This window comes from Girardinichthys multiradiatus, chromosome 20 (genome assembly GCF_021462225.1).
Source record: "Girardinichthys multiradiatus isolate DD_20200921_A chromosome 20, DD_fGirMul_XY1, whole genome shotgun sequence".
NCBI lineage: Eukaryota > Metazoa > Chordata > Actinopteri > Cyprinodontiformes > Goodeidae > Girardinichthys > Girardinichthys multiradiatus.
The window spans coordinates 33329233-33350877 of NC_061812.1; the positions used below are offsets into that span (position 1 = coordinate 33329233).

At 39.7% G+C, this 21645-nt stretch overlaps 1 protein-coding gene across 2 annotated transcripts; it reads left to right on the forward strand.

Moving 5' to 3' along the window:
• The first annotated feature begins 2040 nt into the window (after window positions 1–2040).
• On the forward strand, window positions 2041–20928 carry LOC124857326 (dnaJ homolog subfamily C member 11-like). 2 transcript variants are annotated; one of them, XM_047348544.1, is made up of 16 exons: window positions 2041–2137; window positions 5913–6042; window positions 6204–6277; window positions 6362–6463; window positions 6656–6784; window positions 6861–6983; window positions 7067–7140; window positions 7225–7414; window positions 8829–8914; window positions 12381–12497; window positions 12622–12777; window positions 13081–13150; window positions 13316–13373; window positions 17044–17186; window positions 17273–17402; window positions 17514–20928. In XM_047348544.1, the coding sequence occupies exons 1-16, from the start codon at window positions 2063–2065 to the stop codon at window positions 17537–17539; spliced, it is 1683 nt and encodes a 560-aa protein (XP_047204500.1). In that variant the 5' UTR covers window positions 2041–2062; the 3' UTR covers window positions 17540–20928. The 2 variants fall into 2 exon arrangements, 1 of the variants encoding a protein (XP_047204500.1); XR_007035569.1 differs by lacking the exons at window positions 17273–17402; window positions 17514–20928 and having other exon boundaries at window positions 12981–13150; window positions 17044–17126.
• The last annotated feature ends 717 nt before the right edge of the window (window positions 20929–21645 follow it).

The window sequence follows — 21645 nt, forward strand, 5'->3', positions numbered from 1 at the left end:
CTGTGTGGCATAATTTGAACAGATCCATGCAAAGACCACTTGCAGACATGTTGACAATTTTCTCCAGTGACTGTGGTCACTTAATGTTGCACATAGATTGAAGTTGGATTAGATTATAATCCCACCTTCCTGCATATCTTCAAGAGAGATATATTGCTTAGAAAAGCTTGCCTATTGACCACATTCTTTCACTTTCCCCACATCCCAAAGTTCCGATTTCTGCTCTGTATGTTATTTCTCATTCGCTTACAGATCTTGCGCGACTTTAAAAGAGAAAATGAGACATATGAATAGAAACAAAGTTTTGAAACCGCTAACTTTTCCTTTGCTTGTATCAGACTGTGCCTATTATAGCTTCATGTTGTTCGGAGAGTTCATTTCATTCAGTTCTGATACTCTTTATGCCCTCATTGCATAAGCCTACCTGCAGATCATTTACAACCCCTTGGCAAAGAGGCATAGAATACTCTAGGAGGATGTTCAATAAGTTGTTTCACAAAATAAAGATCAATGTACAGATAAGATACAATAGTATTTTATTTTACAGCACTACAGTATATAACACTCTTGCTATGCCTTTGTAACAAATTACATTCAATCGTTTTTAATTAATAACAAAACGTTTTTTCTGACCAAGAAGAAAACAGTGATAGAGTCAAATATTGTTTTGCCCACAGATGTTAATGAGCTGATGCAGCTGGCTGATTGGCAAGAAATGTGCCTTAGCAGGAGAGCTGTCAGTGAAAACAATTAGTCTGCCTGATCTAAGATATTGAGCAAGAGCAAACAAGCTGGGGAGGTTGTAAAAGGGAAGCATACAGTTAGAACAAGGTAGATAATCATCTGGACAGAAACCTCAAAGCATCATGCCTTGAAAAGCAGGAAAGGCACAACAACAAAATATTATAGACAAATGGGTAGAAACAGGAGTCAATGTTTTTGAGAAAACTGCAAAAAATCAGCTGAAAGAAAATAGATTTATGTGCAGAAAAAGGAAATGTTAGCATAATTAACACCTAAACAGAAGAAAACAAGGTTCCAGTGGGCTGAAGAGAAGCAGTCATGGAGTGTGGGTGATTGGCTGGAAGTGGTATTCAGTGATGAATCCTGGATCTGCCAACGAATTGGCGAAGAAGATGAAACTGGAATGATATTTTGGTGGCAGTCTGAAAGAAAACAAAGAGCACATTTCCAGACTTAGTGAAGACTTGGAATGCATGTCACACAAAATGACAGATGGTAATGATTACCTCTACACTTAAAGTACAGACAAACACTTACATTTTGGACAGTTTTCTCATTCCATCAATCCAAAGTAGGCTTAATGATCAGGAAATCATTACTCGGGATGATAATGCATAGAGCAAAGTAAACTAAACGTTTTCAAGAAAGCTGATCTGAGTATGTTAGTGAGTTTGAGACTGATTTGTGAAGAATGCTGTTTTTCCATGCCTAGAGGAATTGAAGCTGTCAGAAAATCAAGTGGGAATGTAGGAAAGTAGTAATTGTAGTTCTTGTGTTTCTGTTCATTGTTTTCCTCAGACAGGAGACATTTAATAGTTTTATCTCTCTATGTGTTCAGCATTAATAACAATAGTATCATAAAATGTGTATGTATGGTTGTGTGATGAGATTTGATTTCATGTTTTCTAAAAGGTGTAGTTTCAGAAAATCACTAACAGCTTAAAAATATTCTTACAAGGCAAATGAATGCTTTTGCACTGTTGATTTAGTTGGTCAGTAAAGACTTTCCAAACACCTTGTTGATTTGAATTTGGAAAAGCTGAAGTTCCTCCAGTTGTTTGTGGGTTGGACAGAGCTATGTTATGTTATGACAAAGCAAAAAAAAAAAACCCTCTAATATCAACTTTGGTCCTTCAACTGTTATTTTTCCGTCATACTCAAGCAGTCAGTTTTTGTCGCGTTAACTCAAATGCAACCAGCAGAGGGTGCAATAAGAGTTTTAATCCCTTGTCACTCTTCAAGCTTCCCATCTGGCTGACCAATGAGCTTCCAAAAACACTGACGGGATGGGCGGGACCAAACGGGACGACGCGCAAACATGGCGGCGTCTACAGAAGATGATTTTGAGTTTAATACTCAGGACTACTATTCTCTGCTCAACGTGGGGAAAGAGGTATGGTTTGTTCCCGGTTGCACTGTAAAATCTAGCTTGTTTGCCGTGGCTGTTTGAAAGTTTGTCATTGAACCAAAGTGGCCCACAGTCGGTGCATCATCCTCCAGTTGAGTGCCGCTCTTCAGTCAGTCTGCACCTCCTCATCAGAGGGAAAGGAGACCGCTGCTGCTGACACTTAGCTCCGCTCAGACAGAATCCACATATCTGCTCTTTTCATGGATATGTCCTTACCTGAGAGTAGGAGCTGCCAGTAATGTTATGACTACATTACTGAGCATCCTCTTAAATTTCAGTTTTTATTAACGCTATGGAGACTGACATTGCTTATAGTTATTCACTGCAGGTTGCTGAAAACCATAAGCTAAAAGGTGAGGCATCATTATATGTTCTGTATCATAAATAATGAAATTTGGAGCCGTGGCTGCCTTAATACAGGAGTAATTCACAGTGTTCTTCTAAATCAATTGTACCCCTTTAACTTTTTTTTCTACATTTTGTCATGTTAAAACCACAAACTTCAATGTATTTTATACAGATTTTATGCTCGTATACAGTCGTTTACTAACAATGGCATGATCTCTCCTATCAGTTTTGCACATCTAAAAACTGAACTTTCTTAACATTCTTCTTTGCAAGATAGCTCAAGTTCAGTCATATTGGATGATAAACACACGTGGAGAGCATTTTTCAAAGCTCGCCATGGGCTTTCACTTGGATTTTCGTCTGGGTTTTGAGCGGACTTTTGTAACATATAAACATACACTATATTGCCCATAGTATTTATCAGTCTCCTTTTACATGTACATGAACTTTGATGACATCCTATTCTTAACCTATAAGGACCAATTTGTTGATGCAGCCACCGTTGTCAGCAATAGCAACTTCAACTATTCTCTAAGCATCTTTCACAAGGTTGAGGAGTGTTTATAGTTAGATGAGAAAACCAGAATTGCAGCTTCGGCTCTAATTCACCCCAAATGTGTTCAAGAAGGTTGAAGTCAGGACTCTGTGCAGACCAGTCAATTTTCTCCACACCAAACCTTATACACCTGCAGCCATGGAAGTGATTCTGACACCGAAACTCATTAATTTGGTGGTGTGAATCAGTACTTTTGGCAATATTATAGTGTACTTTGATCTAAACTATTCCAAGATAGCATAAACTATATACACTGCTCAAAAAAATAAAGGGAACACTCAAATAACACATCCTAGATCGGATGAATGAAATATTCTCATTGAATACTTTGTTCTGTACAAAGTTGAATGTGCTGACAACAAAATCACACAAAAATCATCAATGGAAATCAAATTTATTAACCAATGGAGGCCTGGATTTGGAGTCACACACAAAATTAAAGTGGAAAAACACACTACAGGCTGATCCAACTTTGATGTAATGTCCTTAAAACAAGTCAAAATGAGGCTCAGTATTGTGTGTGGCCTCCACGTGCCTGTATGACCTCCCTACAACGCCTGGGCATGCACTTGATGAGACGGTGGATGGTCTCCTGAGGGATCTCCTAGCAGACCTGGACTAAAGCATCCGCCAACTCCTGGACAGTCTGTGGTGCAACGTGACGTTGGTGGATGGAGCGAGACACGATGTCCCAGATTTGCTCAATCGGATTCAGGTCTGGGGAACGGGCGAACCAGTCCATAGCTTCAATGTCTTCATCTTGCAGGAACTGATGACACACTCCAGCCACATGAGGTCTAGCATTGTCCTGCATTAGGAGGAACCCCCTCTGGGAGGAACCCCCTCTGGCGAGCACATGGAGGGTCATGTGGCCCTCCAAAGAAATTCCAGCCCACACCATTACTGACCCACTGCCGAACCGGTTATGCTGAAGGATGTTGCAGACAGCAGATTGCTCTCCATGGTGTCTCCAGACTCGGTCACGTCTGTCACATGTGCTCATTGTGAACCTGCTTTCATCTGTGAAGAGCACAGGGCACCTGTGGTGAATTTGCCAATCCTGGTGTTCTCTGGCAAATGCCAAGCGTCCTGCACGGTGTTGGGCTGTGAGCACAACCCCCATTTGTGGACGTCGGGCCCTCATACCATCCTCATGGAGTCAGTTTCTAACCGTTTGTGCAGACATGCACATTTGTGGCCTGCTGGAGGTCATTTTGCAGGGCTCTGGCAGTGCTCCTCCTGTTCCTCCTTGCACAAAGGTGGAGGTAGCGGTCCTGCTGCTGGGTTGTTGCCCTCCTACGGCCTCCTCCACGTCTCCTGGTGTACTGGCCTGTCTCCTGGTAGCGCCTCCAGGCTCTGGACACTACGCTGACAGACACAGCAAACCTTCTTGCCACAGCTCGCATTGATGTGCCATCCTGGATGAGCTGCACTACCTGAGCCACTTGTGTGGGTTGTAGAGTCCGTCTCATGCTACCACAAGTGTGAAAGAACCACCAACATTCAAAAGTGACCAAAACATCAGCCAGAAAGCATAGGTACTGAGAAGTGGTCTGTGGTCCCCACCTGCAGAACCACTCCTTTATTGAGTGAGTCTTGTTAATCACCAAAGATTTCCCCCTGTTGTCTATTTCATTTGAACAACAACATGTGAAATTAATTGTCAATCAGTGTTGCTTCCTCAGTGGACAGTTTGATTTCACAGAAGTTTGATTTACTTGGAGTTATATTGTGTTGTTTAAGTGTTCCCTTTATGTTTTTGAGCAGTGTATTTATATTCACTGTTTTGCTGGAAAGTGAATTTCTGCCTCAGTTTCAAGTCTTTAGCAGCCGGTGACAAAATCCCTGGTGTAGGAAAGCATTCCCACAGCATGATACTACGAACATTATGTTTCACTGCAAGAGCAGAAAGTTTGTCCAAAGTCAAATTCAACTATTTTTCATGTCCCTACCTTCCAAATACTATACTATACCATTTATTCATTGAGCACTTTAAATAACAAAAAGCAGCCAAACAAAGGTACGTAAACACAAAAGCTTTAAAGCTAACAAAACATGTGTAAAACAAATGGCACTAAAGAGTGGACAATAATGAAGTCACAGCCAACAACTCAACAGTTAAAAAGTGTGGTTTTTACCAAGATTATGAAACAGAAAGTGAAAGCACCTGCCTAATGTGCAGTGAGAGAAGATATTCGTCCTCTGAGTCTTGGCCATGTCTGTAAAATAATGAAAAGCATCTTGGCTACTAACCTATGATTGTGAGACAGTACAAATTGGTGCTCCATGAAATGGAACACATATAATAAGACAATGGAAAACAAATCAAAAGGTTTTCATATAAATTCAAGATACAAGTCAGAAGCCAGAGAGTGAATGTCAAAATTAGAAAAATTTGCTTTCACTTGCTTGAACCTGTTAAAAATCAATCAGGGACATTTCAGAAGTGAGAAATGGAAAACTCACCATAATCAAGACCCGTTATAAATGTTTGCATTACTGCTTCAAAGTTACTTTTAGATATAAAAATCTTCATTTTTGACAACCCACTGAAATGCTAAAAGCAGGATTTTACTACTGTGTTCATCTGGCTTTTGAGTTTAAGAATAGGATCCCTTTTTGTACGTTCCCTTGTTGATAATGGCGTTCTCATATAAAGCCAGGGCAGAACGGTCAATACTGGAAAAATGTAGTGCCATCCATCTCCTGCAGTCAGCAAGGCAGTACGGAGAGTCTGGACAGAGCATCCACCAATGTACTACAGCTTTAGATAAACCCAGCAGTTGACTCCATAAGGATGAAAGGAAGTGTTTTGTTTTATGAAAATAATGACATCTTTCCTTTCTCCTCTTGCAGGCTTCACTGGAGGAGCTGAAAGCATCATATCGTAGGCTGTGTATGCTGTATCATCCTGACAAGCATCGAGACCCTGAACTGAAGAGACAAGCAGAGCAACTTTTCAATCAGGTTCACCAGGCCTATGAAGGTAAGGGAATGGACAATAAATGGCTTCATAGAATTGAAGTAAGCCCATAACTGTGGGATACCCTTGAGATGTTGAACTTTAATGAGAGAGTATCTTGAAAAACAAAGAACAAAACATGGTTAAATAGAAAACCTGGACATGAACTAATATTTATTTCTCAGTGCTGAGTGATGCTCACTCCAGAGCCATCTATGACATCTTTGGGAAGAAAGGGCTGGAGGTGGAAGGCTGGGAGGTCAGTTCGCATGCTTTGATCTACATTTGTTGCTTCAGTGTACATTTCTGTATATCAACTGTACTGTATAATGACATGGGGTAGGTGGTGGAGAGGAAGAGGACACCTGCAGAAATTCGAGAGGAATATGAAAGGCTTCAGAGAGAAAAAGAAGAGAGAAGGCTGCAGCAAAGAACGAATCCCAAGGTTTAATCAGTTTTTTTATTTCTCGTCTCTTTTACCTTTAAAGCTTTCCACATATTTCTTACAAAAGCCTCCTCTTTTGTGCCAATGTTATTAAACATATTGACTTATATCAACTTATGACTACTCATTTTATTTTGTCTCCTGCTACTCTGTATTTTATTTAATCCTCTATTTTATTTTATTACCTCTCAGGGCACAATAAGTGTCGGCGTGGATGCAACGGACCTGTTCGATCGCTATGACGACGACTTTGAAGAGATGCCCGGAGGAGGGTTTCCTCATATAGAAATTAACAGGATGCATATTTCCCAGTCCATAGAGGTACATAAAAGCCCACCCTGTTAGCACCCTCTGTCCACTTTTGCGTGCTAACCTGGCAACACCATCCTGTCTGTAGGCTCCTCTGACGAACACCGACACAGCGATGCTGTCTGGTTCTCTCTCGACCCACAACGGGAGTGGGGGGGGCAACATTAACGTGACTGTACGCAGAGTTACGTCAGCTAAAGGCTGGGGAGAGGTACACGCAATCCATATGTTAACACAGTGTTTGATCTTTGATTAAGACATAGTGTTTATTTGTGCTTCTGTTCATTTTTAAAGTTGGAGTTTGGTGCTGGAGACGTACTGGGGCCTCTCGTCGGGTTAAAGGTGTTTCGTAACGTTACTTCACGTTGGTAAGGCCCAGTTTTTTGTGTATCATGTCAGAGACAGTGGTACTTATCTCTTCATAGCCCATTATTTGTAATTTCTCTGTTCAGCTTCCTCACAGGCCAGTGTGGTCTGCAGTTCTCGCCTCGAGGACTGCGGCCGAGCTGTTCTCTGATGACGGCGCGCCACCTGGACCAGAACACGATGGGCTACCTTCAGTGGCGCTGGGGGCCCAACAGCGCCATGACTACCAGCCTGGTCCGAGACACGAAGAGTAGCCACTTTACTTTAGCTCTGCAGGTAAACACAAGCATAATACTGCATTTACCTCTCCACTCAGAAGTTTACACGCAGTTGTCACCTGCATTATTCATCAGATTAATTTGGGGCATTTCATGATTTGTTTAAACTTTTGTGAGTAGAGTAATTATAGAGCATACATCTTTAATAATTGATGAAAAACCAGAATCGGCTGCACAAGGATTTATTATAAATTGCTTCTAATCCGTGGCGGGTGAAATGATATAAAAAGGCTCAAATATATACATAAACTTTGACAAATATGTGGATAAATGTCCTCTAACAAAGTTGGAGTTAAACCCCCTTCACTGTGTCCAGTTTTTAACCATTTAGCTGTTGTTTTAAAGTAAAAGTAAAGAAATTGGAGGACTGTCTCCAGTTTTGTTATTCCATCTACTTTGTGTAAGGCACAGGTTCCACTGGCAGCAAAACAGCCCCTTACCATGATGCTACCACCATCATGCCATAAAGCCTCACCTTTGTCCTTCAAACGTTTTCTCTGCATTTTATCGGCGTGTGACAGTTTGGGTCAGATGGTTAAAACCTCCAAAATAGACCCCTTCAGGCAAGACTAAAATGTGCAGCTATCTAGATACACAAGCAAAATTTCATATGGAGAAATGTCTTATGGTCAGGCAACACATAAATCTAAGCATTTGGCCACAATGACAAGAGGTATGTTTCACATTGTAAAAGTAAAGCATGGTGGAGGCAGCGTCATGCTGTGGGGCTGTTTTTTCTGCCAGTGGTACTGGTGCAATGAAGAGAGCAAAATTACTTATGAAGAAGATTCTTGAACGGCTCAAATGATCAGCTAGATGGTTGAAAATTGGAAAACGTTGGTCTGCCCTACAAGACCAGATACCCAAACACACATCAAAACTGTTTTTGTAAGCTTCCAGAAAGGTCTAATCAAAGGCCTAACCTGAACCCTATTGGACATTTTTGGACTGGGCTTCAAACTGTCTGTGGTGGGAAATCCACTAATTAATTAATTAATACAGTTTCAGTTGTGCCACAAAAAGTGGTCATATATCCAGCCTGAATGATGCCAGAAGCTTGTTGAGCACTACAAAAAGTGTGTGGTCCATCTGCAACCTGCTAAGAGGCATTTATTCATATATTAGTGGCGCTGTATGTATATATTTCAGCCTATTCTGTAAGAGAAAATCCACAATAACTTTCAATTTGTCCACAACATTCTTGTTTTTAAATATAATTTTAGCTGAATGATTTATTATTGTCCACCCTGGAAGAAGGACTGCAGGAGTATAATTAGACACCTAAAATAATATTCATGCCCAGGAATAGTGTCTGTAAACCTTTGCTCAGATCCTTGATCTGTTTAAGTCAGGTTTATCCTATGCTGTCATGTTTTGCAGATTTTTCTTCTCTGTTTGGTATGTGTTTTTAGCTGGGTGTGCCTCATTCCTACCTGATGATGAGCTACCAGTACAAGTTCCAGGATGAGGACCAGACCAAAGTGAAAGGCTCTGTCAAGTATGTCTTTCCACAGACAAAGAGAAATCTTATCAGTGTTTTTTATTTCGATCAAGCTGTTTCAAAACAGGATCTCTGAGCAACGATGATTATGAACCATCATATCATTCATCTGGTGATCATCGTGCTGTACAGCTGGTGTATGGGAACAGGAAGAGGTGTCTGTTTAACATAGTTGGGCTTCTTCTTAAACCCACAAGATGAAAATACTCCACTTGTTCTGGTGTGACTCACTGGTGCATATTGTTGCTAAAAACAGGATATTTAGCTGCTAATCCTCCTCCCTCTTTTCTTTTTTTATCACAGCAACTTCAGATTAATGACATACGCATTAAAAACTCTGAGCAGTATAAGATGATGATCTGGATTGCAATTGAGTCGTAGCTACATGTTTGTAAATTCAGGAAAATGTTAAATATGTTCAGCTTTGGTTACTCATCATATGGTCATTTAATTTTCAAATCTTTTTATAATAGCAAATCCTGCAGGCTTAAAAGCATTTATTGGATCTGAAAGTAAAACCTAAATGTTGCCATTTGTCTGGGATTCTGACGTGGCTGATTTTAGGTGCTGCAGTTTTAAGACTTAACTGCACAACCTGGGTGACTTGTGTCACCTTGAAGGGAGCAGAAAGCGGGAAAAAATGGCTTATTTCCCCACTGAGTCACATTGATTTTATTCTAAAGGGTATGAAGACACGTTAACTTGTCAGTTGACCTGAACGCAAGTCACCGTTTTGTGAGTGAACACTGAAAGAGACTACTATAGATGAGAAAGAGACAAACAGTACAATAAAAGGTGGATTCTGCCTCTTGTGCATATGTTTGTGCGTAATTGGGCTTTTTTGTAAATTGTAGGTGATTTTATGTGTCAGCTTTTTGCAGACTGGCAGCATATAAGATACTGCTGGAGGAGCTTTTATTATAGTGGTCATTCATAGCCGTAACATTAAAGCAAGGTCCACTGCAACACCAGGGAATGCGCTGTTTACAATTTGTCTAATGGTTACTACTTGGTAAAAATGAAGAAATGTGGAAAAAAGGAGCAATTTTGTCTTATTTTTCAAGAAATTGTTTAATGAAGTTCTCAACTACTGCTTTCCTTAGTTCACATGGTTAGCTGTGCTGCAGCATTAACACTATTTGTAATGGATCACTTCTCTATCTGTACAAAACAAAAACACCACGGCCACATGATGTTTTTTAATCTGACCATTTTACACCTACAGCACACACTCATGGAAATAATTGCAACTGCAATCTCTTGTCTAGTTTTATCTTGCCAATCACAGGACCAGTATGGGCATGGGAGGTTACCAGTATCAGATTTTAAAAGTTACACTTTCAAAACTGCCGAAGTTTTCCGTCAAATTGTTCCTTCAGTTTAAAGTCCTTACAGCAGAGGTGTCCAAAGTGGATCCTCGAGGGCCGGTTTCCTGCATGTTTTAAATGTTTCCCTGCTTCGGCACGCCTGATTTCCATTGATGGCCGATTAACCGGCTTTTGCTGAACTGCAATCACCTGAATCAGGTGTGTTAAAGCAGGGAAACATCTAAAACTTGCAGGACATCGGCCCTCAAGGACAGACTTTGGACACCCCTGCCTCACAGTGAGATGTCAGGTATTAAGATTTGTTCAGCTATGTGGCTTATACAGAGATGCAGCCCCTGCCTCGCCTTTTTGTTGTGCACTGCTGGGTTTCCGCTGGCTGAAACAGGCTTCTTCCAGGAAGGGGTGGCTGAAACTTAATGCAGCTCTGCAACTTTGAAATGATATATTCAACCTCTGCCTTAACTCTAGCCTATTGTGACTGTCATACTACATACACTGTTTAATATTTTCCTATATTATGACTGCCTCTTATAGTAGAATTAATACTACCATTACAATATATTGGTTAAAATATTGGTATATAGATACAAAGGGGAGTTGAAAGAGTTTCAAGATTATCAACTTTGCACACTGCCAGCTATAATAGGAACGGGTCTCATAGATGTGAACATGAGAGGAAGCTCCTCATTTCTCTTCAGGTCATCCAACGTTGGTTTTAGGGTTTATGTCTGGGGATTGAGATGGCCTTGGAAGAAGGTTGATTTAGGGTCATTTATGTTGGATTACCATCCTGTTGATTTTCTGTTTTCTGCTGAAGTCCACACGTTTTTTATTTATTTATTATTATTTAAAATCTCATCGTATTTCTAAAAGTTGTCATGTTTCTAAAAAGATATCATGCACTCTGACAAGGTTTCTAGAGCTATTAGAAGAGAAACAGGCTCACAGCATCACAGATCATCATTAAAGATACCAATTGGCAAGAGGTGCTTTTTTCTACTCATCTAATGACTGTAATACTCTGTGTCCCCCAAGATGCGACTTTTTGTTTTCTGCCAGTGAGCTTTGGAGATTTTCTTTACCTTCTCCTCTCTGCCTTGGTAGCAAGATAAACCTTAATTGTCACTCAAACCTCGTAGTCATATTACTTTTTACTTTTAATTATAGCACTGACTAAAGATAGACCAGTAACTACTTTTCCTACAACCAAATCTATGTTCGTGAAGATCAACACTTACACTTCTGCCCAAGTGTAATGGCATGTTTTCTTATCTTTCCTATTTTTAAGTGTGGCTAAAATTAGCCTCTCTGTTACAACATATTTAGGCCCAGGGAAACAGGAAGTCATGATTGACTAAGCAGAAGTTCCTAGATACTCTGATCAGCTTTAAAAAAGGTTTCTAAAAAAAACCCGCCATAGTTACATTTATTTTACATCCTTTTGTTTGGACTAGGGAACCTCAATTTTGTTGGTGACTATGAGGAAAAACTGCAGGCAGACAAAAAAATGCTAAAAAACAAAAAAAAGCACAGCTATGTCCTGATAAGAGGATTAAATCTAAGATCACATATAATAAAAGGAGGAAAAATTAAATAAATAAATGGAATTAAACTGAAATCTGCCGTTAATATAAACAGCTGGGATGAAAGTTTATTAATTAAGGTAGTTAAACTAATTTGGTATATAAACAAATGGTTTAAAATCAATAAAAGTTAACCTACAAGGCTGATAAAAATATAAATGTAATTGACTTAAGGTTAGGTTAAATTAAAACTACATAATCTTTTTTATTAGAGTAAAAGTTGGCTAAAAGCCAACTAGAAAGATGTTAATGGTGTTTGTAGATGATTGCAGTCTAGAGTTTACGTCACTAGATGTCATATTTTTGTACTCCGTAAAAATAAATATCCTGAAATGTCACGAAAAATATGCAACGTCTTATTCACTGCATTTTTTTTTTAATATGTTGAAGATTCTGACTTCAGGTTTGCGTACCTGTGCAAAATTTGTCTTTGTTCAAGTTCTGAAAAACTAAGAACATACATTTCAGTTTCCCAACATTGCACTCTCATCAGTACCTGCCCTGCCCCATTTCTTTACTGGTCTGTTTGCTTTTGCGTTCGTCTGTTTGCAGGACAGGCTGGTTTGGCACAGTGGTAGAATATGGAGCGGAGAGGAAGATCAGCCGTCACAGTGTTTTGTCAGCCGCTGTCAGCATCGGTGTCCCGCAGGGAGTCACGCTCAAGATTAAGTATGAGCCACCCTGAGATATGATCTCACACTTTTCTGTGCGCCCTTGTCTGTCTGAATGATAGTCTTGTCTGTATGTCTGTGCAACTGCTGATACTATTGCTTGTATTTTTTTTTTTAATAAGGTTGTCACGTGCTAGTCAGACGTACCTGTTCCCAGTTCACCTTACAGACCAGCTGCTGCCTAGTGCTGTCTTCTACGCCACCGCTGGACCTCTCCTGGCCTACATCGCCATCCATAGACTAATCATCATTCCATACACGAAAGCACAGAAAGAGCAGTGAGTAAACCTGCTGTGCCTCAGTCTACATCTGATTTAGCCTGAACAATTTTAACTGCATCACCATATAACCTAATTTGATAGAAATTGATCTGTCCTTCCCGAATAGCCATAACCGCTGAGATCTCTGAAGAATTTGCTGATTCACAAAACTGTGCCCAAAGCCTTCATGTTGGCAAACATTTTGTATTTCTGTTTATTAGTGTGTCGAGGGGTTTCTTTAATGCTTGTGCTACCATCAGCGAAGCCTCCACAATGAATCCCAGTGGGTGGTTGTTGATGCCTGCTTTGTGTGTCTCTCAGAGAGCTGGAACTGCAGAGGAAGAGCTCTGCAACAGACATTGCCAAGAAGAAGCAGGAGGCTGAGACTGCTGTAAGTTCCTACTTGCTGAAATGTGTGGTGGGTTATAATTGATCTCTGTTCACAAGTTAGGCTCTCCTCATTATGAACTCTTGACCGAATCTCAGCTATCCTGTATTGTTTTCCTCTGCTCTACCCCTCCTCCTCCTTTTCTTCTCCCCCGCTGCTCCCCTGCAGGTTCTGCTGATGCAGGAGTCTGTGAGGAGAATCATAGAAGCAGAGGAATCCAAGATGGGTGAGGGAGCACACACACACACACACACACACACACACACACACACAGAAACGCTTTACAGCAGGGTGTGAAACAGAAACTTTCTCAGTTCGGAGCCAGTCCTAACTTTGTGTTATTCAGGTACGTTTAGCTTTGTTGCTTTCAACACTTAATGATTTTCTGCGGCTTTAGGAACCTGGATGTCAAACTTCCATCATTCACTGTTGTGAAGCAAGTCATGATGTCGGTACAAACTACCTCTGTGTGGCATATACTGGAACCGATACTGGTTTAGATCTAAACTATGAATTCAGCATCCCGTTTATTTTATGTTTTGATCATTCAAAGTTCCAATCTCTTGGTGATCAGGGTATTGCCTGATTTGAAACATAGTCATACAAGTATGTTATGTGGCTGTAAGGTGTTTTTTTTTTATATGCAGCGGAGAAAATCAGTACTGAACACAACCTTTTTCTCAGTAAATACGTTTTTAATATTTCCATTAATATAAAATTCACACCAGAATCCAGCAACAACTCGAGTTATCTACATATACAAAAATGTCAAAGAATATAATCCACACATTAAGTTATGGGTGAAAAACCTGAATGTAGTATTGAACATAATTACAAAAATGTATAAGATACTTTGTGGAAAAGCCTTTTTTGACAACTCTAACATGTGGATAAACTAGCCACTTGCTCAGGTGTGATTTCTTCCACACAAACGTCAAATCCTGAAGGTTTTGAGGATCCTTTCTGTAGGATCTGATCTGCAGTTACGTCCATTGAATTTTAGTTGGATAGATGTCAGGTGATTGACTGGACCATTTCAGTAGCTTTACTTTTTTTTTTTTTTTCTCAGAGCATTTTATGGTTTTTCCCGGCTGTGTTTTGGAACTATTGTTTTGGTTAGAAACCCACACCCGTTTCATCTTTAGAATCTTATCAAGAATATATGGGTGCATTTCTCCATCCATCCCTCTCACAGTATGAAGTCTGCCAGAGTCGCATGCTGTAAGCCCATCCCACGATGTTCCCACCTGCAAACTTCACTTTTGGGATGGTGTTTTTGGGCTGATATGCAAAACCATTACTTCTCCAAACATGCTGTTTGCAATAATATCCAAAGAGTTCAGGTTACGTTAGAGATGAGAAACCTTTCTATGGGCCATCAGTCAAAATCAAATCAGCTTATAGTGACACAACTTAATTTATGGACTTATTGGTTTATATGTGTATTTACTTGGGGTGTAAGCAACATCTGGTGTGATTTGCATGTCAATAGAGTAAAACTTTGACGTCTTCAATACTTATTTTATCCTCTGTGTAAATTTTGTGCCCATTTAGGTGTTTTACTTGTACGTATTTTTCTATAAACCTTTCAGTTTTGGCTGTATCTTTATTTAATAAACGGTAGTGGAGTGGAATCAGTGATGTGCGGTATTGAAGATCTGGGCTTCGATCTAAATTCAGAACCTGGTAAAGACTTGGTCCTTTATGCTTTAAACTCTAGAACCTGTCTCATTGTGAAAATGAGACAGGTTCTGCAGGAGGTTTCTTAATGTTAAAAGGAAGATCTGCTTTCCACTGTCGTTACAAGCTCTTTCAGGAGTAATGGCTGTAAAATCAGTGACTCAATGCACTCAGCTGGGCTGTCTTAGATAACTTTTTACCAATTGGATTAATAAACAGAATTTAAATGCATTGTTTTATAACTAAGATCAAATCGGAATCAATGTAATTGAAAAATCTGTTTGAATGATTGGACTGAACAGATTATATAATTCAGCATATAAAATAGATTCCCTTGAGGCGACATTTGTGGTGAATTTTATTTATTTATACACACACACACACACACCGGGCTTGACACTAACATTTTTGCTCACCAGCCACTGTGGCTAGTGGTTTTCCAGAGTTACTAACCACTCAGCATTTTCACCAGCTACAATTTTGTTGTTGAGAATTTATGTTTGAACTAGATTTACAACATTTTAAATGTAAATGACCCTTTTACACAATCATATCAAGACTACATAAAATGTTTACCACTTCGGGTCATTATCAAGCATTCAGCTCTGACAAGGTTCTGTGTAAAGCTCCTTTTTATATGAAAATGTGCAGTGATCAGTGTTGCCAGGTCTCATGAGAGAAACAAGCAACCAGCTCTCAAATAAGTCCAAAAAAAAGCCCAACTGGCTAAACACCACTGTGTAAAACAGTGTAAATGTATACATTTATTATGGCATTATACAAAAGCAACAGCAAAATTATTATTAACACTTTTACCATAAACATTTTGAATAACTTAAAATTTGGAATAACAACCAATCAAAAGAAAAGTGCATTTTGAATACTTAACAGCAAAATGACAATAAACATAAAAAAAACTTTCTTTTAAAGTGTGTTTAAAAGAAAAGGCATGGTGAGCACATATTTCACACTGCAGAATCAGAAGGGAGACATCTCCCATCTCAGGTCAGATCCAGTCTTTCAATGTGCTCTCTTTCTCCCACTCTGTATTAAAATCTTTCCATATTTTCCCCATCTACTGCATCTCATTCTCATGCTATCTCATCACTCGTTTCCCTGTCACTCTGGGCTCTAGCGTGAGTGTTTTCGGGGTGTGCCTAGTCAATTCTGGTGGGCGCTATAACCAGGAAACAGCGGCGTGGAAAGGACAAACTATCTACCACTCGGGTTTTGCTTTATTGTGGGAGCTGGGAGATAATCAAAGGTTTTCACTCGGAAAGAAAGCCAAGTCCAAACTTTTTTGCAAGCGACTTTAGAGAAAAACAAGCCCAAAGTCACCTATAATAAACGGACTTGGCAACACTGGCGGTGTACAAAGTAGAAACATTACCGCCCCCACTGCTTCACAACTGTTCTCCACAGTGACCGCCTGTCTAAAGCGACATCGGTCATGAACGGACCAGAGAGCAAACACTGTATGCAGGCAGTGCTCATGGGAGATGTAGTGTCACAATTCAACTTTTTATTTCAGATGCCATTTGAGAAAACTACAATTAAGAACTATATATATAATTTAACCCACTAAAGTGGCTAGTTGGCATGGTGGTGTTACCCGCCACTGCTAAAATTCACCGGCATTTGGTAGGTGTTAATGTCAAGCCCTGGATAGATAGACAGAGAGAGAGAGATATATATTGTGCACTTCAAGTCAAAAATCCCAATACATGTGTGAAACATTCCAGTGGTAGTACCATGGTTTGGGCTTATGATGCAATATTCTGGGCTAGTTTAGCTTTCAAGCACTGATGGAACCATAAACCATGTATATTCTAACAGAAATTGGTTTGACAGCATCATACCAACATAAGGTACACAGATCATTGTAACATCGGTTGTATTAGAAGAATTAAATTGTTTTCTGGATGCTAAAAATCTCCTATCCAGATCATTTGAAATATTGTTAAAGAGCCTAAAGTGAGAGGGGGTATAAATACTTAAAAAACAAATCATTATCAAAAGGAACTGGAAATGTTTAGTTAAAACTTATAGGTGTTATTGTATGTTTTTCAGAAAATAAATGACCAAATAATTTTTTTTTTTTGCTCCTTTTTGTCTCACTGGTTTTAAACTCTGTAATAAAATGTTTGAATGCAGATGTTTGAGCGTCACCTGAAGCTGTTTTATGAATGCTAAACATGCTGTAAACTACCACCCAGGCCTGATCATCCTAAACGGCTGGTATGGAAAGTTTGTCTCAGACACCAGCCAGAAGCAGGAGAAAGCCAAGGTGATTGACGTCACTGTGCCGCTGCAGTGCCTGGTCAAAGACTCCAAGCTTATCCTCACCGAGGCGTCTAAGGTGAGTCTGAGCAGATGATAATGGGTCCCTAAGCATCTGTAAATCGGCGGGCGTGCACCTCGTATGAACGCCATCTCTGCCTGCAGGCAGGGCTGCCAGGCTTTTACGACCCCTGTGTGGGAGAGGAAAAGAGTCTGAAATTACTGTACCAGTTCAGAGGGGTCATGCATCAAGTCATCTCTGCAGACTCGGAGTCACTACGGATACCCAAGCAATGTAAGTATGCAGCCACTTTCACTTGTGACTCATGGAGCTGCTTGCTAATTACAATTTTACTGAAGCCTGCAGACTGAGGACTAAATATTTCTGTTTTTTTTTTCTTGCCAGCTCACCGAATTGAATCTGAATCCTAGGAGTCCTCTGCTGTTGACGTAGGAGGATAAAACAGACTCTGCGTACACGGAAGAACCCAAGGCTGGAAGGGATAGATAAAAAAAGAAGTGTTTGTTTTCCCCGTCAAGCTCTCCTCTGTCATGGTATTAGTGAATCTAATTCACAAGTCTGTGCTCCGTCCTTTTCTAAAGTCCAGTTTATGGGTGAAATCAGCACTGGGTTCCCCCTGATGGCTTCACTTGATATACAGGATCACATATCTGTCCGCTGCAGGACACCAGACATCGGTCCGAAGTGGTTTTGTAAGACACAAAGGGACTGATTATTACAGCCAAACCAATGAACGAAACGTCTGCGATTTCTCACAGTTATGTTTGTCGTGTGTGAAGGAGCTATAATTTAACTCCATATATAGTCTTCATGTGTGTCACCCTGGTAGCTTTTTGATTCATTGCAATAAGTCATAACACTGTTTGGGCTAACTATGCAGGAACGTGACTCTGCAACCCTGAGGTCAACCAGTACTTGGTTCATGTTTCAGATCATGCTCAAAAATGCTGTTTCCTACTTTAGGATATATTTTAGTCCAGTGTCTGCTGCTCAATAAGACACAAGACAGCAAGTGTAAATTGGCACTTAAAACGTGTATCTGTGAAGGTTGGGATATGGAAGGAGAGGAGAAGAGCTGCCTTTTATTCCAGAAAAAGTTCGACTTTAAACTACTCTACACTGTAGTTTAAAGGCAGAAATCCTGCTTGGATTTGATTTGCGTCAGAGTTGATCGATGATCTCGACAGCTGCAGGAAAAAAAAACTGTATTCTCTACTGATATTTGATTGGATGAAGGTTAAAGAACAGAATCGACTCGTGTTTATCTTGCACAAAGTTGTTATCTGTGAGTAATGGTATGGATTTTAAAGCTGAAGCTGCAGTGTTTACTTGTCATAGCCATGAATGTCATTAATGTGGGTCTTTTAATGAGTTTTTTGATCTGTTTGTTTTGAGGGTAAAAAGATCATTAGCACACATCCTCAATGAATTTTAAAAATAACAATTAGATGCACAAGTTTGTGTATTTTCTCTAATTAACTCCAAGTCAGAATTATACAGTTTCAACTATTTAGTTAAAAGTCCACTAGCAGGTTTCGCCTCAACTGCAGCTTCTTTTAGAAATCAACACACTTCTAGTTGGATGTTTTATATTTCATGGAAGAATTAAAGCTCCTATTATGGTTTGTTTCCTTTGTTGACTATGCTTTTTATCATAATCAACAAATTATCCGTATAGTTGACGCCGGGGCTTTCCAGGAGCTCAGTGTTAGTCTGATTTATCCATTCAAAAAGCAGCTTTCATATGTTTTTGTGGCTATTGTCCAAGTTTCAGCCATCTAGCTATCATAAGTTCTTCATTATTCCATCCACTTTGTGCAATGCATTGGTAATACTTACTGTATAGCAGCCCCACAGCATGACGCTGTCACCAATGCTTGAAGATGTTGATCTGAGAGTCTCATATTTGATCGGGACCCTCTGAGTGAACTTTGATATGAAACTTATTGCTGTTCCAGTAGCTTCTGGCCCATCACATGCATCCTTATTGTTTGCTTGATTGTTCCTGAACAACTTAAATAATTTCCTTTTTCCAAATGGTGGCCTTTGGGCTCAGATGGTTGAATCTTTGACACAGTCAAGTGTTTGAACAGGATTATGATCAAAAACACACTGGGTTTAGAAAATGGGTTTAGAAAGCGCCTAACACCGAGCTTTTGGAAAGCCCAGACATTAACTATATTTAACTATCTGTGCGTGAAAATGACCCATTTTTAATTAACAGCAAAGTTCTGCTAAAAAATAAATGTACCTGGTTGAAACCTCCAGAATGTAGCAGTTGCCCATGTAGACAAGCCAAATGTCTCCTGGAGAACAGCTTTATGGCCATACAAGACAAAGATTGAGCTATTTGGTCCCACTAAATTATGTATGAAGGATCAAGGTGAGGCTTTCAAATTTAAGAACATTATATACCAACTTTAAAGTGTGGTGGTGGCATCAGGCATCATGCTGTGGCTGTTTTGCTGCCTGTAGTGCATTGCACAAAACTCCAAATTCTTCACCTCAAATCAACAACTAGACGGTTGAAACGTGATCACAGTTGAGTGATCGAACTGGACAGTGATCCCCAAAACACAACAAAGCTAGATTTGTTAGACTTACAATTAAGGTTGAATATCCAGTTAGACTGACGGAGAACTTTCTGAGGACTACAGAAAGTTTGTGCTTGAGGTGCAATGTGCAAAGGACCTTTTAGTGGGGATGTATGTCTGTATTAGGACTGTTTGTATAATTTTGACTACAATGTGTAGAAAAAAGGACAATAAATTCAATCTAGTATATCAATTTATTGTTGTATAAGCATTCCAGTCTGGAATAAGAACAGTTCAGATGCATTAGTAAAAGCCGGAAATGAATATGGATTCATGCCCATCTTTGGTGTATGTAAACTTCTGACCAGCACTAAAGAATCCCACGATAAGAGCTGGGAAAATACCACAGCTTCATGCAGCTTCTTTATTGCTAAATCAGCAGTGGAGCTTTGTGGAGACTACTTTGTTCAGTCACTTATTTTTGGGACCGTATACACGGAGGAATCACAGAGGGATCTTATTGGAGTCTTTTAGTGGTTAATTCACACACTAATTAACATCTGCTGTAACTAGTTTCTCAGCCGATTTGTACACGGTACACTGAACTGCTGATGAATAGGCAAGTGTTGCAGCACTTAAACCCCTATGTTTTTAATTTCCGTAGCACAATAAGGCCCCTATTTAAGGCCATTAAATTAGATTTTACTCCCTATCTGATTGGTGCATCTGTTGGTAGATGGATTGTGCAATAACAAAGTGGTTGTTACTTTTTAGTTTTTTGTTTGTTTTCTGTGTAATGAACTATAGGGAACACTAAACATTATTAAAACCATTTAAATGGGACCTAAGCTGAATTTTACTTCTAATATAAAGGTTAGATTTTGCACAAAATGGACCTTATTTTAGACTTTTTCTCCAAATGGTGCTGAAGACCTTAATTGTAGCTGTACACTTTTACTGCACTGCATCAAGAAAGCTAGAAACCCATGTTCAGATCAATCTGGTAGCTGTTTTGCACTCAATGTTTAGTGTTTGTCCCTCTTTTGTTGTTTAGGTACGTAGTAAAAGCTTTGGTCTGGTCATTTCTTTCTGGATTGATGCCATCATTAGGTGAGCAGAGACTGCTTGTTGATTTTACATTCCTGCTTGTGAGCAAAACGGACAAGTTTAAATGTCCTGTATGTTTGAAAGGAAGATATGTGTTCTGTCTTGTAAAGATAATAAATATGTAATAAAACCTGATTTCGCATTTGATTCAAAAGAAACCTGAGTCTGAACTTTATTTCTACTGGTAGATGTTTCTGCAAATATCAAAGTTTAGATGTGGAACATGCTAAAACCATAGAATGAATGGGATGGTTGGATGAAGAAAATGAATGCATAGATTTTTGTTGTCCGATGAGCTAACCCCTCCCTATTACTTCCCTTTTTTTAGAGGTTTGCTCAATCCAGTTCTCCATCCAACGGGTCCGGACTTCCCTAAACCTGGAAGGTCTCACTAAGCAGGTTTACTGAAACATCTGTTTAAGCTGGTGTCGGGAAATGACTCGCCTAACCTCTTAGCAGCTTACATCCAGCCCTAGTGGTTTGGACAATCGAGTAGCCCACAGCAGTCATCCACTCCTCGACAGTCACTTCTGTTAACGGCTGCTCATTCCCTAATTTTACAACTCGCACTTGCTATATGGGTAAGGTTGATTTTAGTGACTCGGCACGAGCCCCAAGGGCTTAAGGCAACCTATGAAAACCTCCTAAAATCTCTTAGAACCAGGCAACAAGACTTTTTACCACCAATGAAAAACCAAAAATAAGGTGACTCAAATTACTAACTGTCCACAATTTATCTAGAATTCTTGTGCTTTTTATTTCTTAATTAGCTGTTACTGACGCCCTCTTGCAGGGGTCAGTAACAGCTTAAATTCAGCAATACATAATTTCAGTATTAGAAATTAATCAATCAACCTGTTTTTCCCTGATGCTGA